Raw genomic sequence first — 17,845 nt, 5'->3', positions numbered from 1 at the left:
TTCTACTATTTTACATGATTTGCGTGCCAAAATGTTTTTCTATGATATTACGTATATACATATATCTATGTACGCTGTCATACATAAATACATGTACATTTATGTGTTGTTATATCTGCTTTATTTATTTATTAATTAATTATTATCATTATTATTATTATTACTTTTACACAAATCATATCACTTATATGATTTATCGTATCGTGTATTTATATATTTATAACGAACACCCTTCTCCCAAGATGCTTTTTTGCTACTAAAATTACAAACGAGAGTTCCGCCTGCGCGCAATTACAGCAGACTTAAACTTTTTCCTTTTAAATAAAGGTGACATCGTCAAATTGTATTGAGGATACACGCTTACGTGATTCTCAATCACACGTGTAATAATTGTTCATGCCGCACATTTCACCTCCTACCACTTTTTGCAGTTTTTTTCCGGCGTATAATCCATTTAAAATTTTTGTCGACACATTTATGATGTATTTTCTTATCTTGATTATGGTACAAATCTGAAATAAAACGGAAATTATTACTATTAATTAAAATGACTCGCTTGATCGTAGATTAAGTAAATGGAAAGAAGAGACAATTTTTAAATTAGTTAGGTACTAATTAATAGTACTAAAGATTTGATTTATTATAATTATTTAAGAACCTACAGAAAATATAGTGCTTTCATATAACTTTTTATGCTCCATACGTTTATAATAAAAAATTAAATTACATTTCACTATGAAATGTACTCAATATAAGTAATAAGATTCATTGTTTTTAATGAGTATTATACCTAGTTTTATACTTACCATTGGTTTTTATTTTTAATGATAATAGATAAAAACCAAAAGAACGAAATGTCTTGACAAATAAAAGTTTAATTTCATTTTGGCAAGCTACAAATGAATTAAAGGGTACAAAATGATGAAATCTTGTTGCCCTTAAATATACAATATATCAGGACGGATAAAGAGAAAAAGAAATAAAAGGAATTTTATCTAATAAAAATTAACTCATTGATAAATCTGCTTGTAAATGTCGAGTACGATAGAACATTTACATGCATTATTCATGAATAGACAACATAATTAAACAATTTTTAAAAGAATCAGACTCGAATATCAATATGGACTTACATGAACAAGCTCTCAGGTCTATAAAATCTAAATTATTTAATTCGTTCATCTCGCATAAAACCAATTACATTATACAACAAATTCTTGATTCATGGTGAGCATTTCTCATTAAACTTATTTCTGTACTAAATACCCTACAGCATATAATATTAATAATAATAATAATAATAATAATAATAATAATAATAATAATAATATGTAAAAGCAAGGTTCACTTCCATAGAAAATCTGCAATACATTTATAAACGTAATATACTCTGATTACTTAAACCTTGCGATCTCTGATTGGCATTGCTAATATAAAATGTATTCTTTCGTTTCTTATTTATTTCTCATTATTTATCTAGAATCGTCTTCTTTATAAGTTGAGAATTCGAAATCCCAAAGTAGGATATAAATGCGCAACTATATGCCATTGTTTGCCTATACCGCTATTTGTTATAAAAATACATATCAACAACATACAGAGAAATACAGTACGATATTTATCGCGAACTTCCAAGTTCCAGCCTTTTAAAACTGACATTTCGGCTCATTTCTCAGTGATTTCTTCCAATTCATTTACGGGAGCCTAATTTTAACTACTGCAAAAATAGATACCAATTTAATGTGTACAACACATACGGATTTGGTTAATCACTTGCAGCAGTTGCCAGTGGCTGGTTTTTGTCCTTCTGATTCGACTAGTCGGCGCCCTTGTCCGCTTGTACTCGCGTTTCCTGCTTGTTCGTTCTTTGGAAGTTTTTTAGCTGTAATACAGAAGAATATATTTTATCAGTAAAACGTTATTGTTTATCTTTAGTTAATATTTGTGCCATTACGCTGATTATATAAAGACTAACTTACTATAATTGATCTTTTTTATTTTTACAATACATTAGATAAAAATATCGTCAATAAATTAATTGCGCTTATAAATGTATTATTTTTTCAAGATTTTCAAGATTTTTTTCATTTTTTCCCCCCCCCCCCCCCCCCCATATATATATATATATATATTTAACACCTCATATATTAAAATTTCAAAAACACAAATTCTCAGTCTTTTATATTTACTTTATATCTTTTGGGTAACAAAAAAATTAAAATTCTAAAAAGTCACAATATTAATATGTATACTTTTCAAATATCTGTGGATAATAAGACTGCAAAATTTTAAAGAAATTATATTTTTTATCAATAAATTTTGAAAAATTTTATGTTCTTATTAGAATTAAGTGGCAATTTATTTCAAATGGTATATTAAGACAACTTATAACTTAATTTTAAGTCTTTTTAAAAATAAGTTTTTTTAATATTTTGTTACACACCTGTGAATATTAATAGTTATACTTTTATTTTATAAAAATTTGTAAATTTTCTTAAAACAATGTTAAGTTAATAGCATAACTTTTAAAAAGATAATCTTGTTTAACAATTTCATACTCCTGGTTAAAAATCCATTATACTAGTAATATTTATTTAACTTCGATAAAATACGAATTATCTTTCAACTTTTAATAGTTAATCCTTATTTAGTTATAAATTATATTTTTTCCTAAATTTATATTAAAAAAAGAAAAGAAAAGAAGTAAGTATTATATTATTGAATTAAAGTATATAAAACAAAATGATTTATTCAATTTTATTAATCTCTGAGAAGCGGTTAGTATATGATAAGTTGTTAAATTTAACATTAGAAATCAATATTAATAAAAGACTTTAGAGGTATGAAGAATAAATTTAACCACCAATTGAAATTTAATAAGTTGATAGTGATAGCTATTAGTCAATAAATCAATGATTAATCATTACCAATAGCTAGGAATATATCATTGACATTCATCGCTGTCTTGGCTGATGTTTCCATGAAAAGAAGGCCATTCTCTTCTGCATAGGCCTGGGCTTCTTCAAATTCTACTACTCGCTTATTTCCAAGGTCTGCCTTATTTCCTGCTAATGCTATTACTATACTCGGACTCGCTTGCCGTTGTAGTTCTTTTACCCACGTTGTTGCACGCATAAATGTGTCCTGCAGCATTTTCAATGGTTATAAATAAAATTCAAGCTCTTTTATATTTTATTCATAATTACTTTCTAATGTATGTAGAAAATTGTATGTGTTTTAAAATGAAAAATAACCTATAATTAATCCTATATTAAGATGTCATAATTCAGTGTTATTTTATTATTTTGTGCTACATAATATATACAATTTTTATTTTATAAAATGTAATACAAATATAAATTTAAATATTATATCCAAAATGCCATCACTTTTATTGTGATTTTATATTCATATTTAAATGGAATTGAACGATAGATTTTATTTGCTTTGAATTTTTATTTATTTCTTGTTATTATACGTCAATATTATTAATAAATATTTAATTTACAGTGATTAATTATATAATTATCAGTTTACCTGATTTGTTATATCATACACCACAATAGCTGCCTGTGCTCCACGATAGTACATGGGCGCAAGACTATGGTAACGTTCCTGCCCTGCAGTGTCCCAAATTTCGAATTTTACAGTCGTTTCGTCCAGACATACAGTTTGCGTTAAAAATGCAGCTAAACAATGAACAATTTTGATTATTTATTTATAGTTTGTAGTAAGAGAAATTACTTTACAATGAAGTATAACATCATGCAAATAGTACATAATTTGGAGATGAATAATATTTTGTCATATTTATAGTATTAATCTTATTTTTAGAATTCATTGAAAGTATAATTTCAATTTGCAATAAATAATGTAATTATGAGTGGATATGTATTTTTTGTTATAGATTATAGATTAAATTTGAAAAAAATTTGATCTTACCTCCAATCGTACTTTCTTGGTACTCATGGAATTGACCCTTAACAAACCTAAGCACAAGACTTGATTTTCCAACAGCGGATTCACCAAGTAAGACCAACTTAAACTGACATATTTTGCCCTGGGTACCATTTGGTCTTTGGGCTGTACCTCGGTTAGCCATGGTGACCTAAAATAACAATTTTTCAATTTAAATAATCGCAATTAAAATAGCAATCGCATCTCATATTTTTTTCTATATCAATTTCTTTCAATAAAACTTGATACAATGAAAACGTATGTATCATTCAACGCACGGATTTAACTATAAGTCCATCCAACATGATAACAGTCTATTTATGCTGAAACAGTGGTTCAGATAAGATACTTATTTGTGCAAAAATAAAAAGACAATTTTAATAAGAAATCATTTATGTGGTAAAACATTCTGTTTCAATTTACTAAAATGAACATAAAATCCATGAAATAATGAATACAAAGAGCACAATAAGTTTATTAAAATATTTTTCCTATTCTGCTTTATAAATTTTATGCTCTTTTCAACATTTATGTAAGATTTACAATGCTTATAAGCAATGAAGCTAATAGCAAATTGTGTGCACGTGTGAGCGTTTTTCTTTTCATAAATATATATTCCATTAATTAATAGTTTCATTTATAATTCATAAATAATGACAGTAAACTAGAGAAAAAAAAAATTAATTTAACATTCATTAACAAAGAAAATATAGCCAATTCCTTAATTTCATTATCACAAATCACATCTCACATTCGCAAAACCTAAATTTCTTTTTTAAAGAGAGAGCCAAGCGTACATTAGTGGCTTATTATTCATGTAAATTATATCACCAGTCTGGCGTCGAAAACAACAATAAAAAATAAAAAAATAAAAAAAAGAAAATAGAAAAAAGAATAAGAAGTAGAATGGCCGTTAATTAATATTAAATAAGAGCTTCACAGAAAGGTCGCCAGAACATTAGATTAAAAAAATATTTTTATTATTTCCGAGATTAGCATTTACGCATACGCTAATTTGATTATAAACAGTTTCTTCGATTAATGCAGCTAACAGCCTATAAATTCTAAACACGCAACACACAATCAATTCTCACATCGATCATTCACTAGAGATTTGCAAGTTACGCAGTCCGAGTAAGAAATTGTGAATAATGAGCTACACCAGTATGCGTCGTCGCGTCCCTGTAGTTTGTACGTAAAGTAACACGGCAGAGGTTAGAAATCTTCTTATTACGTAGACTTAACTTTTCGCAAAGCTTTATTATTATGTCCAATGAGCACCACGTCTGCACTAAATATATTTTTACGTAAGCGCAATTAGAATAGCTGCACGATAAAATTTAAAGCTTCGACGATGGATGGTTATGCATTAGTCGGAGCATTACGCGACGTTCTTCTCTACATTCGACTCTCTCGTGTCGTCACAACTATACAAGACTACAGCACGAACTCTAAACTTGTCAACGCCCCCATATGCTAACCGACGTCGGCTCAGTGATTTTTCTGAGAGAAATGGGCTTGGGGAATCAAAATGAAAATACACGAACGGAAACGATAAAGAGCTAAGCTCACGCGTGTCTAAGGAAGACTGTCCTCCCGGACGTACACTGTTTACCGTATTACCCCTTCTTCCTCAACGTCCTGTCCCGTCGCGGAAACTCCACTTTCCACTCGCTCTCTCTCTCTCTCTCTCTCTCTCTCTCTCTCATCCCATTCCTCCTTGTTCCGTATTTAAGAGACGTACCGCAGGTGAATATATACAACAGTAATTTTTCGTCCATTTTTCCATGTAAACACGTAGAATAGTAAGCATTAGTACTCGAAATTGATCGAATGATTTTACTTTTGATATACCTAAGGTATAAACAATAATGCCAATCTCCATCGACATTTTTAATATGTACTACTATAAACTGTATAGTAAATGAATGAAATAATGACAAAATATTGGAATCTATTATTGAATTAAATAAAGGCCGAGAATAAATCATTGCTGATAATTTTAAGCAATTAAGTTTATTTTATATTTGATTGTATGACGACTTTATTATATAAATGATGAAATTTTTTTCGATTATATTTTTCATTGAAATAGTGATTATCATTTCACTTATAATTAAATAAGTATTGTATTCATGACTAATTAAATTAGTTTAATACTAATGTCGATCATTGATAAACTTGGAGAATATTATACGCACATTAGTTAGCTCTGGCAACTAACCGATCATGGAAAAGTTTTACGATATTCAATTATTGTAAGCTTATTATCCACTGTAAAAAAACTGCATTAAAATTTTATTATTTATTTATTAAAATACAAATTATGCACGTTTTTGTGTGATTTTATTATGAACTTATATTACTAGATGATTTCAGATGTATTTAGAATTATATTTTCTCTATTCGCTAGTTTCTACTTATTTTCAATACAACTCTAGTATACTATTAATTAATTAAACTCATTTATTGACTGTATATTATATTGTTGTTGTTGTTTTTTTTTTGCTTTGTTTTGTTAATAGTAATATTTATGTTCAAAATGTATATTAATTTTTATGATTCAAACGTTCCAACTCTACCAAAAATTATTCCCCCCTTCTCTTTTTTTTTTTCATCGAAAGCATATATTATTTTTTCGCTGTTATTAGAATTAAAAAAAATGTTATACATCAAATTATATAAGAATTGATAAAACTAATATGTTACAACGATACAAACTACAAACTAATATTGTTCCTCTTATCTTACTTGAGTATATCTTTTATATATATTTTTTTTTTTTTAATTTTTGTGTCACCTTCCATTTACCGGTACCTCATTGCCCCATATTTCTTTTCATCTGGATTTTTCACTTTTCTTTAATAGTTGATAAGATGTAATATTGATTTATTCAACAATGAATAAGAATATACCAACATAATAAGAAATTTTTTTTTATTATAATGTCTGAAGTGGTTTGTTTATACAGACAGAAACGCTTATCGAGGGTCATGACAGGATTTGAGTGTCAGTTCCACTTATCATAAATATAAGGGGAGGGAATCACGCGGATTAATAATCATCTAAGCCGTAGCTCTCTCTATTGGCAAAAGCTAACGGGCGTACTCGGACTTGGTTTCGGGAAATGGACAAGTTTAAATTTTGCATCACGGGGTACTCGAATACTCAACATCAAGACGATCATTAACAGACTTTTTATTTTTTTTTAAACACGAATTATAAAAGAAAAATTGGGTGACGAGGGAATATAATGAAATATATATATATATATATATATATATATATATATATATAGCCCCCATAGAATTGATTTAATACATTTGCCTTGGAAATTATTCAATTCGAATATTATTTTATTTCAGTACAGATAATAGAGCAAAGAGCTGAAATAGAGGTGACACGGTGAGAATTGAAAAACTTTGTATAAAAATATAACGTCGATTCCTGAGAAAATTTCAGACTTGTTTAAAAATTTTAATTGAATTTGTCACAGTTTAGTCTTTGTATGACATCATTTTTAACCAATAAGTGCCCTTATTGTATTTAATATCACTTTTATTATTGGCCAAAACAAATTTCATTTAAAATGTCATGTATATTCGGGTCTCGGACTTAGCCAATCTGTTTGTGTTTGTATTTGCGTGTGTGTACGCGCGCGCTAGTGTGTGTATGTGCCTCCCCCCTCTCCCTCTCTTCGAGCTTTTGATATGACATTTCACTTCACCTCCATCTCTCTCGATGTCAGCTCGTTACTTCACGTAATCACAGATCGACACGATCCATTTAATTCGTGAGACGCGCACTGACGCATACATATAATGTTCGAGTTCAGGAGTGCACGAAGGTGTTTGACGCTGATTTCTTGTATGGAACGCAGTACATGGATGTCATTAATAATTGACGAGAAGAGTGAAAACATACATTATGCAATAAAAAAGAAAAGTGCATTGAACAATGTCGATAATTGTGGGTTTTACTGTACGAGACTGTGCCAATCGAAAGCTTATATTTTATTTCTACAAGCCAATGAATCAGATGATTTTCAATTTTATTTAGCACTAATTTAATCAACGATGCATCCGGGTAACAAGTAATTAAATAATTAACAGCGATTTACGTCTTTGTTTGCGTGAAATAGTTCAAATAAGTTATAAAGTGCTCCCTTAATTTAACGGTGCTGAGCCTCCATTGAAAAAAATGATACGCTAATTATTTTATATTAAATAAAAGGAAATATATATATATTTTTTGTTGAAAACTATGACAATTGACTGGACATTTCTTTAAAGTTGTAATAAAAAGATGTTGAGTAGCAGCACACTATAATTTTTGCATAACTATATATAAAGTTTAGCACAGCTTTATTCATTATTTTATAATTTCCTGGTTTTCAGATGTACTCGTGTGTAACTATTTTAATAAACAGTGGCCTCCACATTTTTTAATAAAATGCTCCTTTTCTTATTATCTCTACGAATGAGTCATACATATTCGTTTTTGTGTATTCATGACATTTAAATATTGTTTTTATATAGTAAATACTTGAACAGTATGAAGCTACGTATACGTGATACATATGCACTACAAGATTTTAAGATAATTTTTTTTGTAAACAAAATCGAGCATCTTTATAGGCAGAGATTGAGATTGAAATTGAGATTGAGATTGAGATTGAGATTGAGATTGAGATTGAGATTGAGAGAGAGAGAGAGAGAGAGAGAGATATAGATGTAGGAGGCTATGATTATTTCTTCGTTTCGTCTGTTAATTCTAATTTTAAGGCTGTAGAGGTTTAAGATAACTTTAATTGTACGAAAGTAGTTGGCTTATGAGGCGAAAGGTAAACATTTGGAAATAGTGGACATTCCGAAACAATGTGATCATAGCGTAAAGAGAGATGACGAAGGGTCAATTTGCAAGTAATTACACAAAAAGGCGAAAAGTTTCGAAGCAGACATGGAGTCACTGGCGAATCATGTAGATGGAAAACAACAAAGTGGTTTGATCCACTACATTATTCGTTCGATGAAAGCTGCCCAAATCGAGTCATCGGCTTTATTTAGTTATGCCAGCGCTTACATTCCGGTCATTCTCGAGACGTTTGAAAAACTGGCGAGAGTGAAGGAGGGAGGCGGGGGGAGGAGGGTGGTCCCAATGTCAGATCTCAAATTCGACGAGGTCCGTCACTTGGGTTTGCGTTGCGAATTCTGGGAGGTCAAAAGCAGAGCAAGGGCGTTCGTCCCTTGGATATCATAATTGAACTACTTCCTCGGCGGGCAGAGGCTCGGTGCAAATTGATCAACGCGTTCGTCGAGTCCCTGGGTGTCGGCGCTCACAGCCTCGGCGCCACAATGCAAAAGAGAGAAAGACGAATCGCGCTCCCCCCCCCCCCCCCCCGATCACTCAATCACGTTATATCGCACACAAAGCGAGCAAGAGAACGAGCGACACGGTCACGCGGAACGTGACTCGAAGATGATGACGTTTTCTCAAAGGCCAACGCACTATAGAAGGTACTCCGCGCTCCAGCGGCCGAGAGTCCAGTGTCCGTCCGTTCCTTTGAGTTTGCGCCGTGAACGCGGGGAACAGGTGAGTCGCGCAGGAGGCGGCGATGACAGCGGGCCAAGGCACCAGTGTACCAACGGTAGAAGCGCGCGAATTCAACGTTCCGTTGGTGCACGACAAGCCGATCGCTTAACCTAAAGGATAAAACGTACCGATACTAGACGCACACGATGACGAAGGTGGCGGCGGCAGCCCGTCTTTGACACCTCGCGGGGAACGCGACGACGACTGACCGACCGCACTGCTGAACACTCATCATCCCACACGTACGGGCTCGCGCGCAGTTCTATTCCTACCTCGGGCTAGTGTGAGTGTGTGACACAGAAGGGGGAGTGAGAGCGCCCGCTATCGCAAGAGCGAGAGAGACGAGTTACGCAAAAGAAACAGTAGTCGGTAGTACTCTTCGCGCAACAGCTAATGCTGCTGCGCCACTTTCTCGCTCGCTTTCTCTCTTTCCGTTTTTATTTCTCCTTAATAATTGCACACGGTGTTTAGCTGCTCCATAAAGAAAGAACGAAAGAGGAACAAAGCTAACAAATGCGCCTACCAATGAGTCCATGTTAAGCCGTCGAGGCTAGAGGTATAATTGCATGAGAAAAAAGTGCACCCTTGGAGGCCGAACGATGGAGACGTATTGTATGGGTGTCGTAGCACACATGGACAAGGATACATGCATATACACGCGCGCGCGCGGGCAACTACACTAAACAGAAACGTACGTCCGGAAGTCCGAGATGCGAATGATAGAGAGAAAGCAGAGAGCACTGAGAGCATAGAGAGAGAGAGATAGAGAGAGAGAGAGAGAGAGAGAGCGAGAGAGAAAGGGATAAGGAGAGAGCAGAGTATTGTTAATTAAAATGAATAAATTTCTCCTATTTGTATGTTCCTCGTTTACCCTCGAGAGTTCAGTTATTCGTTCTCGATATCACACGACTGTAGGTAGTAAAGAAAAGAGGTGGAGGTGGTGGTGGTGGTGGTGGTGGTGGTGGTGATGGTGGGTGGCGGTAGCAGTAGTTGTAACAATCAAGATAATAATGAAGTATAATAATAATAATCAAGAGCCCTTCTGTTTCCTTGTGCCCTTTTACGTGTGTAAGCCCTGGCTTCGAACATCCGTGTTTCGTGCCTTGTTCCTCTGACTCTTGCTCTCTCCTCTATAGCTCTTTTTATTTCTCTCTTATTTTCCCCCCCCTCTCTCTCTCTCTCTCTCTCTCTCTCTTTCTCTCCTCCTTCTCTTCCTCGTTGGGATTTAGCTGTTCCTCCTCCGTTGCACGTTTCACGTTGACTCTCCCGCGCCTTGTCGTTGTCTTCTTGGCAAAATGTTTAATACTTCTTGATGGCATCCGAACGATATCGTACGGGCGCACACAAGCACACCCACTCACGCTCCCTCCTCACGTACTCACGCACGCACGCACGCACACAAACAAACAGCAAACAAACCGACACACATGCACACACCCACACCATAGGTCGATCGTAGCGAGTTCAACGCGATAAACGGCCGATCTTCTCTGTCGTCCGCAGCCGTCGATCGCGCATGTACAGATGGGGTTGCATGTTCACTGCTGAATCGTCGTCCTCGTCGTTGTCACGGCTCTCTTCTTCGTCTAGCTGGCCATCCTTTTTCTCTAATTCGCGCGCGCGCGCGCGCCCCCGCGCCCGCGCACTGATTATCTTTATATATATATACATGCATATTATTCGCAGATGCGCATATGTACATCTATCTATCCAACAATGTAATATGCATACATGCATGTATGAATGTATATCTACCTATCTATCTATCTATGGAGAGAGAGAGAGAGAGAGAGAGAGAGAGAGAGAGAGGCGCGCTTACTTGTCTTGTGCATGCAATGCACGATACACGTATTACATGAAAAAAACACGTTTGGTTTGCTGCTGCTACTGCATATTCGCACGCACGCGCGCACACACACCTAACACCTTAAAAATATATACTGCACAGTGTTATGTATATATATATATACACATGTTTGTGGGTGTGTGATGCGAGCGAGTATACGTGTGCCGAGGAGGAGTCAAGGCTGTCAAAAGACGACCGAATGCGGAGGATATATATATATATATATATCCATACACACACACGCGAACAAGCGCGCATGCACGCGCGCGCGCATATGCATATATATACACAATGTACCTCTAACGTGTACGCTTATACGAGATGCCTCGGGACGTCGGTGTACGACTGAGTGTATGTTGGGTATGCTCGTGTGCGTATGCGTACGTACGCATGCATGCGCGCGTGTGTTGGCTAAAGAACAATTTCTCCTCGACCGTTCTGCTGTGCTCGATCCTGTATGCGACGTTTCTGGCTTCCTTCCCCTGTTCTCCTCACCACCGTCGTCACCAAATTCGCAGCAACGTCAATCTCAGCCGAGAAATTAATGCACACACTAGCAGGTTAATTAACGATCGAGAACACTACGCGCTTGTGCATATCGTGTGCACCCAAGACCGGCGCTAAGACGTAGGGATACGATACTCGGGAGCTTAGAGAAAGACCAAGAAAGACGAACCGTTCGATGGACGCACGCGAGCAGATCTGAGAGCAGCAGCGAGCAGCCCAAGTCGTTGCTTCGACGGCGCGCAGATCTCCCAGTCCTTCGGCGAAGGCTCGATGTATACACGGACGTACAGAGTGAGCGATGATGGGCACTACTGCGTTCACCGTCTTGCTTCTTCTAATCGCTATACGCCCATTTTCCTCTCGCTCGTTCTCGCCTCTGCTGCGTTCTTTTCCATGCGCGGTTCCTCCGTTCCGCATTATTTACGACGTCGTTCCTTAGTCTTGTTGGCTCTCCAGAGCCGTTTCTTTGTTTTCTGCGCGGGCGGCTCGGATTCTTTCTCAGGATGTGTTGTATCAATCACGAGCGCGTCGTTACTCCGATATTTCAAATAAGTCGTGCGAATTTGAACAAAGAAGCTGCCACAAGCCAACGCAAAATATACGCTTGCGGGGCGAGTGTTGGTGGAGCTTTTTATGGGGCAAGGAGAGGAGAAGGAGAGATAATGATGACCGACAGAGAGCTCAATGGAGAGTCTATTAGACGACTAGACAAACGGCAAGCTTGAGCCCTGATATTTTGTATGGTTTCGTGAGATTATTTGTATTTCTTCCTCCCATCATTTCTTTATTTATCGATTCTCAGAGTTACGCCTTTTCTTTCTTTCTTTCATTCTTTTTTGAGGCGAATAATTATAATATACTTCTGCTTATAATTGTATGGTAATTATGTAAACCGTCGATTATTTAATTGTGTAATTATATAAGCCGAAGGATACCGTTGAGACGAGCATTTAGTAAAATTAAGTTTGAATTTTCTTCCGAATGGAAGTTAAACGACTTTACTTTCGTTCTCTGACCTTAATTGAGTATAAAGAAAGCATTAGAGTATTATTATATATTGCTAGAGTGCCGAAAGAAATTTAGGAAAGAAAATGGAGAAATTGTCGATGAATAAAATGAAATAGTTCCAAGATTTTATATAACTCTGTAACGTCGAATATCGAAGAACAAACGATACTATTCTATTTCAATTGCTACTCGATTAATAATTTATGTTCATTGATTATGAACTTACGAACATTGTGCCGTTTGTAATTTTGTTCGCTCAGAGTTAACTTTTTCAATTCAAATTTCTTATCTTTTTTCTTATTTTTTTTTTTTTTATTTTTATTTTTTATTTTTAGCAGGTAAATAGACGAGCTTACGTAAACGATACTGAAAAACGTTGTATATTAATATTTATAATTTTTAAATATTAACATTTTTTGAATAATCAATAACGTAAACGATTGTATATTATGTATATAATAGTAAATAAATAAATATGGATATAAATTTTATCTGGAGAAAGTACTTTTTAAAAACAATATATTGACTGGCTGAATCTCCTTAATTCGTTCGTCTTTTTTATTTTATTTATTTTTTTTATTAGGATTCTTGTTTTTTAAAACTATTTATTACTACAAACATTGCATGTACAGTAGATAAATACACTCCCCTCTCTGTATATATGCATATATATATATATATATATATATATATATATATATATATATATATATATATATAAATATATATATAAATAATGAAAGGAGACACAAAGTGCAGTGCATAGTTGACAAATGCTTCTTTGTTTGCAGAAATGTTATTATCAGCGCGTGTGTAAGGTCTTCCTTTAATTATAAACTTATGCCAATAATAAAATTAAATTGGTTAATTGCAGTGGGGCAGCTTGAGACAGACTAGTTACTTAAATTTGCCTTCGTAAATGAATTTACAGCAACCTGTTGAAATAACAGCTGATCCGTTGTCAGTTGAGCACGAGCACTGGGATTTGGGAGCTTGGCCAACGCGAGCAATGCAGAGTTATCGCTCGATTAAACAGAGTCTTTTTCGGGCTTTAATTATTTCGTGTCAACGTCATTGATGACTGATTTTAGCGGTAGAATTATAACTTTATGCTTATTTCAGTATGTTTGTGTTGAAAGAGCTCGCTTTTGCTCCCGGATACGGGGAATAAACGAGCGCACTTAGAGTAAGAAGGCGATTTTATGATTGGGATGGAAGGTCGGGTAATCTACGCGCTCGACTCAACTCAATGTTGATCCAGTGTGATTAGCCGTCTTACCTTGGATTTATATTATTTCCTACAATTGAGCTTTCGCCTTCACGATTCTCAAATTAATTTCAACATAGGCAAGCTGGTTTTTTTAGAGAGCTGGGTGGAAATGGAATTCTCGATTTGAATTTCATTGGTTAGGAATTCAAAATCTTCATCTCTATACCGGCCTCTCTCCCCCCTTCTCTCTCACCCACTCTCTCGCTCTCTCTCTCTCTCTCTCTCTCTCTCTCTCTCTCTCTCTCTCTCTCTCTCTCTCTCTCTCTCTCTCTCTCTATCTCTATCTCTATCTCTCTCTCTCGCTCTTTCTGTGCAAATTTCAATGAATCTTTTGCAGTTGTTTTGTGACATTGTATCGATCGCTTCATAGATTAGCTGTTTTTATATTTGTATTATTATGAATTGTGAATAAAGCAGAGATTATGAAGAGAAAATAGTTATAAGAGGTAAAGGAAGGTGAGGAAAATCGGCGTCGTCTTACTGATACTAAATTCTAATTGAAAAGAAGAGCAGATGGCGGGTTCATATCATAGCAAATACATAAATTACAGTTACACACGATTCGACAAATTTTATCTTATTGTGACTTAATTTTCCCGCCTACGTTAAACGTCATTAATATCAATAGATTATGTAAGTTTCAGAATTTGATTATGTATTTTTGCATGAAAATTTATTACTCTTTTTTATTAGTATAGACTTATGCCTACTTATGGCTTTTTAAATAATCTGTGATTAAGCTTTTATATTGAATTTACGTATATTATTTTAGAAATATTTGAATATATTAATGATTAAAGCTACAGAAACAGTAGATTAAAAGCTTTGTACGGTAGTAGTGGTTTTCTACAATTTTATACAAATTATTGAAAATTTAATTTTTATATAGTTTATTATTCAATTAGTAAATGAACAGAATGTTAAGATATTAAGAATAATGGTAGGTTCGGATAATATTTAAATAATATAGATTGTACGAGTTACTCTTGAGTTGCTAAGTTGTATGTATCAATATTTTCTCATAGTCATTCATTTTATAATTCATGATATTTTCAAGTAGTAAGAGCGATATTATACAAAGGAATTTTAGAAATTAGGTAAATTAGGTGAAAAAGATAGGTGAATAATATTATTAATTTATAATTATAAAATAGAAACTTGATCAATCCTAAATACTATATACAGTATTTAATTCTAGTACTAACCCTAATATAAAATTGATTAATACGAGTTACATATATTTATGTATATATATATATATATATATATATATATAAATTTTTGTTGTTATTGTAAACATATGTTTTTTTAAAGATGCTGATGAAAGTACTTTTACAAAAAGCGACTGCTAAAAGACAATTATCGAATATTTCAATTATTAAAGCATTTTGTGGATTTGCAACAATGTCTAAATTTGATTTACCCGAACGCTTGATTGGGAACGATAAGTCAGTATGGTAAGTATTTGAAATATTCAATGAATGTATATTTATGATTGAATGTTGATTCTGCGAGTACATATATATTTGTGATTAAAATATTTTTGTTCCAGGGTCGAATATATAGGATTAGCACTAAAGTATAAACCTTTAAATCTTGGACAAGGTTTTCCTGACTTTCATGCTCCGAACACTGTGAGAAATGCTTTAGCAAATGCAACGCTTGGTACAAATCCTTTATTGAATCAGTACACCAGAAGTTTTGTAAGTGATTTAATTTATTTACTTTTACCTTTCCTCAATTAATTTATCTTTTTGATGTCAAATTTATTTTCACATCCTCATTAAAGCATTTTCTCCCTATTTTAAAAATAAACAAATAAATATATATATATATATATATATATATATATATATATATACATAAATTCACATATATTTCTACATTCATACATTGATATACACCCATGCATACATACATATGTACATATATAAAACTTAATTAATTTTTATTTTCTAATTGATTAAATGGTATTTAAGTGTTTATTATGGTTATTAAATTCTTTAAGGGACATCCAAGATTAGTAAATGCTCTCGCTGCATTATATTCTAAGCTTTTAAGTCGAAACTTAGATGCAAACAAAGAAATTTTAGTTACATCTGGAGCATATGAAGCGCTATATGCTACAATTCAAGGTCACACATCTCCAGGGGATGAATGGATTATTATTGAACCTTTTTTTGATTGTTATGAACCTATGATAAGAATTTCAGGAGGAATTCCTAAATTCATTGCCTTAAGACCAGTAAATATTGTAGTTTTTAATTACTTTTAATAAAGTAGATCAAATAATATATTCTATATTATTATGATTTATTATTATATTTTCCTTTAAGGTAGGAAACTTTAAAATTGTACATAATGTTTTAGACAAAGGCTAGTGGGACAGTCACTTCTGCGGATTGGATATTTGATAAAAATGAAATGGCAAACTTATTTAATGAAAAAACAAAAGGTATAATTGTTAATACTCCACATAATCCAGTGGGAAAAGTTTTTACATTTGAAGAATTACAATTCATTGCTGATCTAGCAAAGAAATGGGATACTCTTGTAGTATCTGATGAAGTTTACGAATGGTTGGTTTATCAACCATATAAGCACATAAGAATTGGTAATTGATATTTATAGTATTTTGCATTGCGATTAGTAACCGTTTATTTGATCTGTCATTGGTTCCCTCTTAGCTACATTGCCTGAAATGTATGAGCGAACTATAACAATTGGCTCTGCGGGTAAAACATTTAGTGTAACCGGTTGGAAAATTGGGTGGGCTTACGGTCCAGAAAATCTGTTAAAAAATTTACAAGTTATTCATCAAAATTCAGTATATACATGTAATACACCAATTCAGGTAAAATTGAAATTTCTAATCATTTTATTATTTAAAATTAAAAATATTAAAAAGAATTTTTGTCTCTTAGGAAGCTATTGCCATAGGTTTTGAAGAAGAACTTAAGAAATTTGGACAGCCAGATTCCTACTTTACTAGTCTTGCAGAAGAATTACTACCAAAACGAGATTATATGGCAAAATTCCTGTCCGAAGTTGGTATGTTTCCAACCATACCCGAAGGTGGGTATTTTATGGTAGCTAACTGGACTGCATTAGAAAACAAAGTCAAACTCGATGAAGAAACAGATACTTACAAGGATTACAAATTTACCAAGTGGATGACTAAAAATGTTGGTTTGCAAGGTATTCCTCCATCTGCTTTTTACAGTAACGAGCATAAACATTTAGGAGAAGATTTTGTTCGTTACTGTTTTATTAAGGTATTTGTTATTTATTGTAATATTTTAAAATTAGTTTCTTTGTTCGTTAAAAGAAAATTTTTCTTAATAATTTCATTTGAATATGTTGTAGAATGATGAAAATTTAAAAGAAGCAGCAGACATATTGTTGAAATGGAAGAATCAACAATAATTCAGATAATAAAATCATCATGCTGTAAGATTTTTTATATAATTACAATTATAAATAAATCATAGATTATATATTTGTATGAGTACTTAGAGTTTTTAACACTTTATAAAATAAAAATTAATTATATACATAAATTTAAACGATAAGTTTAATAATTGTTTTATTTTTAAATATCAATTATAATTTCTTTAAGTTTATCAGTTATTTTTATATTTTTTAATCAATGAATTATTAAAAAT

General features: G+C 33.1%; 2 protein-coding genes across 2 annotated transcripts; one reads left to right on the top strand and one right to left on the bottom strand.

The window, feature by feature from the left end:
- Window positions 1–108: 108 nt before the first annotated feature.
- Rab5 (RAS oncogene family member Rab5) lies at window positions 109–5,108 on the bottom strand. Its single transcript, XM_011507734.1, has 6 exons — window positions 5,052–5,108; window positions 3,943–4,108; window positions 3,538–3,689; window positions 2,928–3,144; window positions 1,758–1,882; window positions 109–512 (listed from the first exon to the last, which is right to left on the bottom strand). The coding sequence occupies exons 1-5, from the start codon at window positions 5,058–5,060 to the stop codon at window positions 1,770–1,772; spliced, it is 657 nt and encodes a 218-aa protein (XP_011506036.1). The 5' UTR covers window positions 5,061–5,108; the 3' UTR covers window positions 109–512; window positions 1,758–1,769.
- Window positions 5,109–15,092: 9,984 nt separating this feature from the next.
- Window positions 15,093–17,675, top strand: Kyat (Kynurenine aminotransferase). Its single transcript, XM_011507733.1, has 8 exons — window positions 15,093–15,120; window positions 15,495–15,637; window positions 15,733–15,883; window positions 16,189–16,425; window positions 16,551–16,794; window positions 16,868–17,034; window positions 17,105–17,455; window positions 17,547–17,675. The coding sequence occupies exons 1-8, from the start codon at window positions 15,118–15,120 to the stop codon at window positions 17,604–17,606; spliced, it is 1,356 nt and encodes a 451-aa protein (XP_011506035.1). The 5' UTR covers window positions 15,093–15,117; the 3' UTR covers window positions 17,607–17,675.
- Window positions 17,676–17,845: the final 170 nt, after the last annotated feature.

Source organism: Ceratosolen solmsi, unplaced genomic scaffold, assembly GCF_000503995.2.
Source record: "Ceratosolen solmsi marchali unplaced genomic scaffold, CerSol_1.0 scaffold1, whole genome shotgun sequence".
NCBI classification, from domain to species: domain Eukaryota; kingdom Metazoa; phylum Arthropoda; class Insecta; order Hymenoptera; family Agaonidae; genus Ceratosolen; species Ceratosolen solmsi.
Note: the sequence above shows the minus strand (reverse complement) of the source record. Positions and strands in the feature narration are given on the sequence as shown.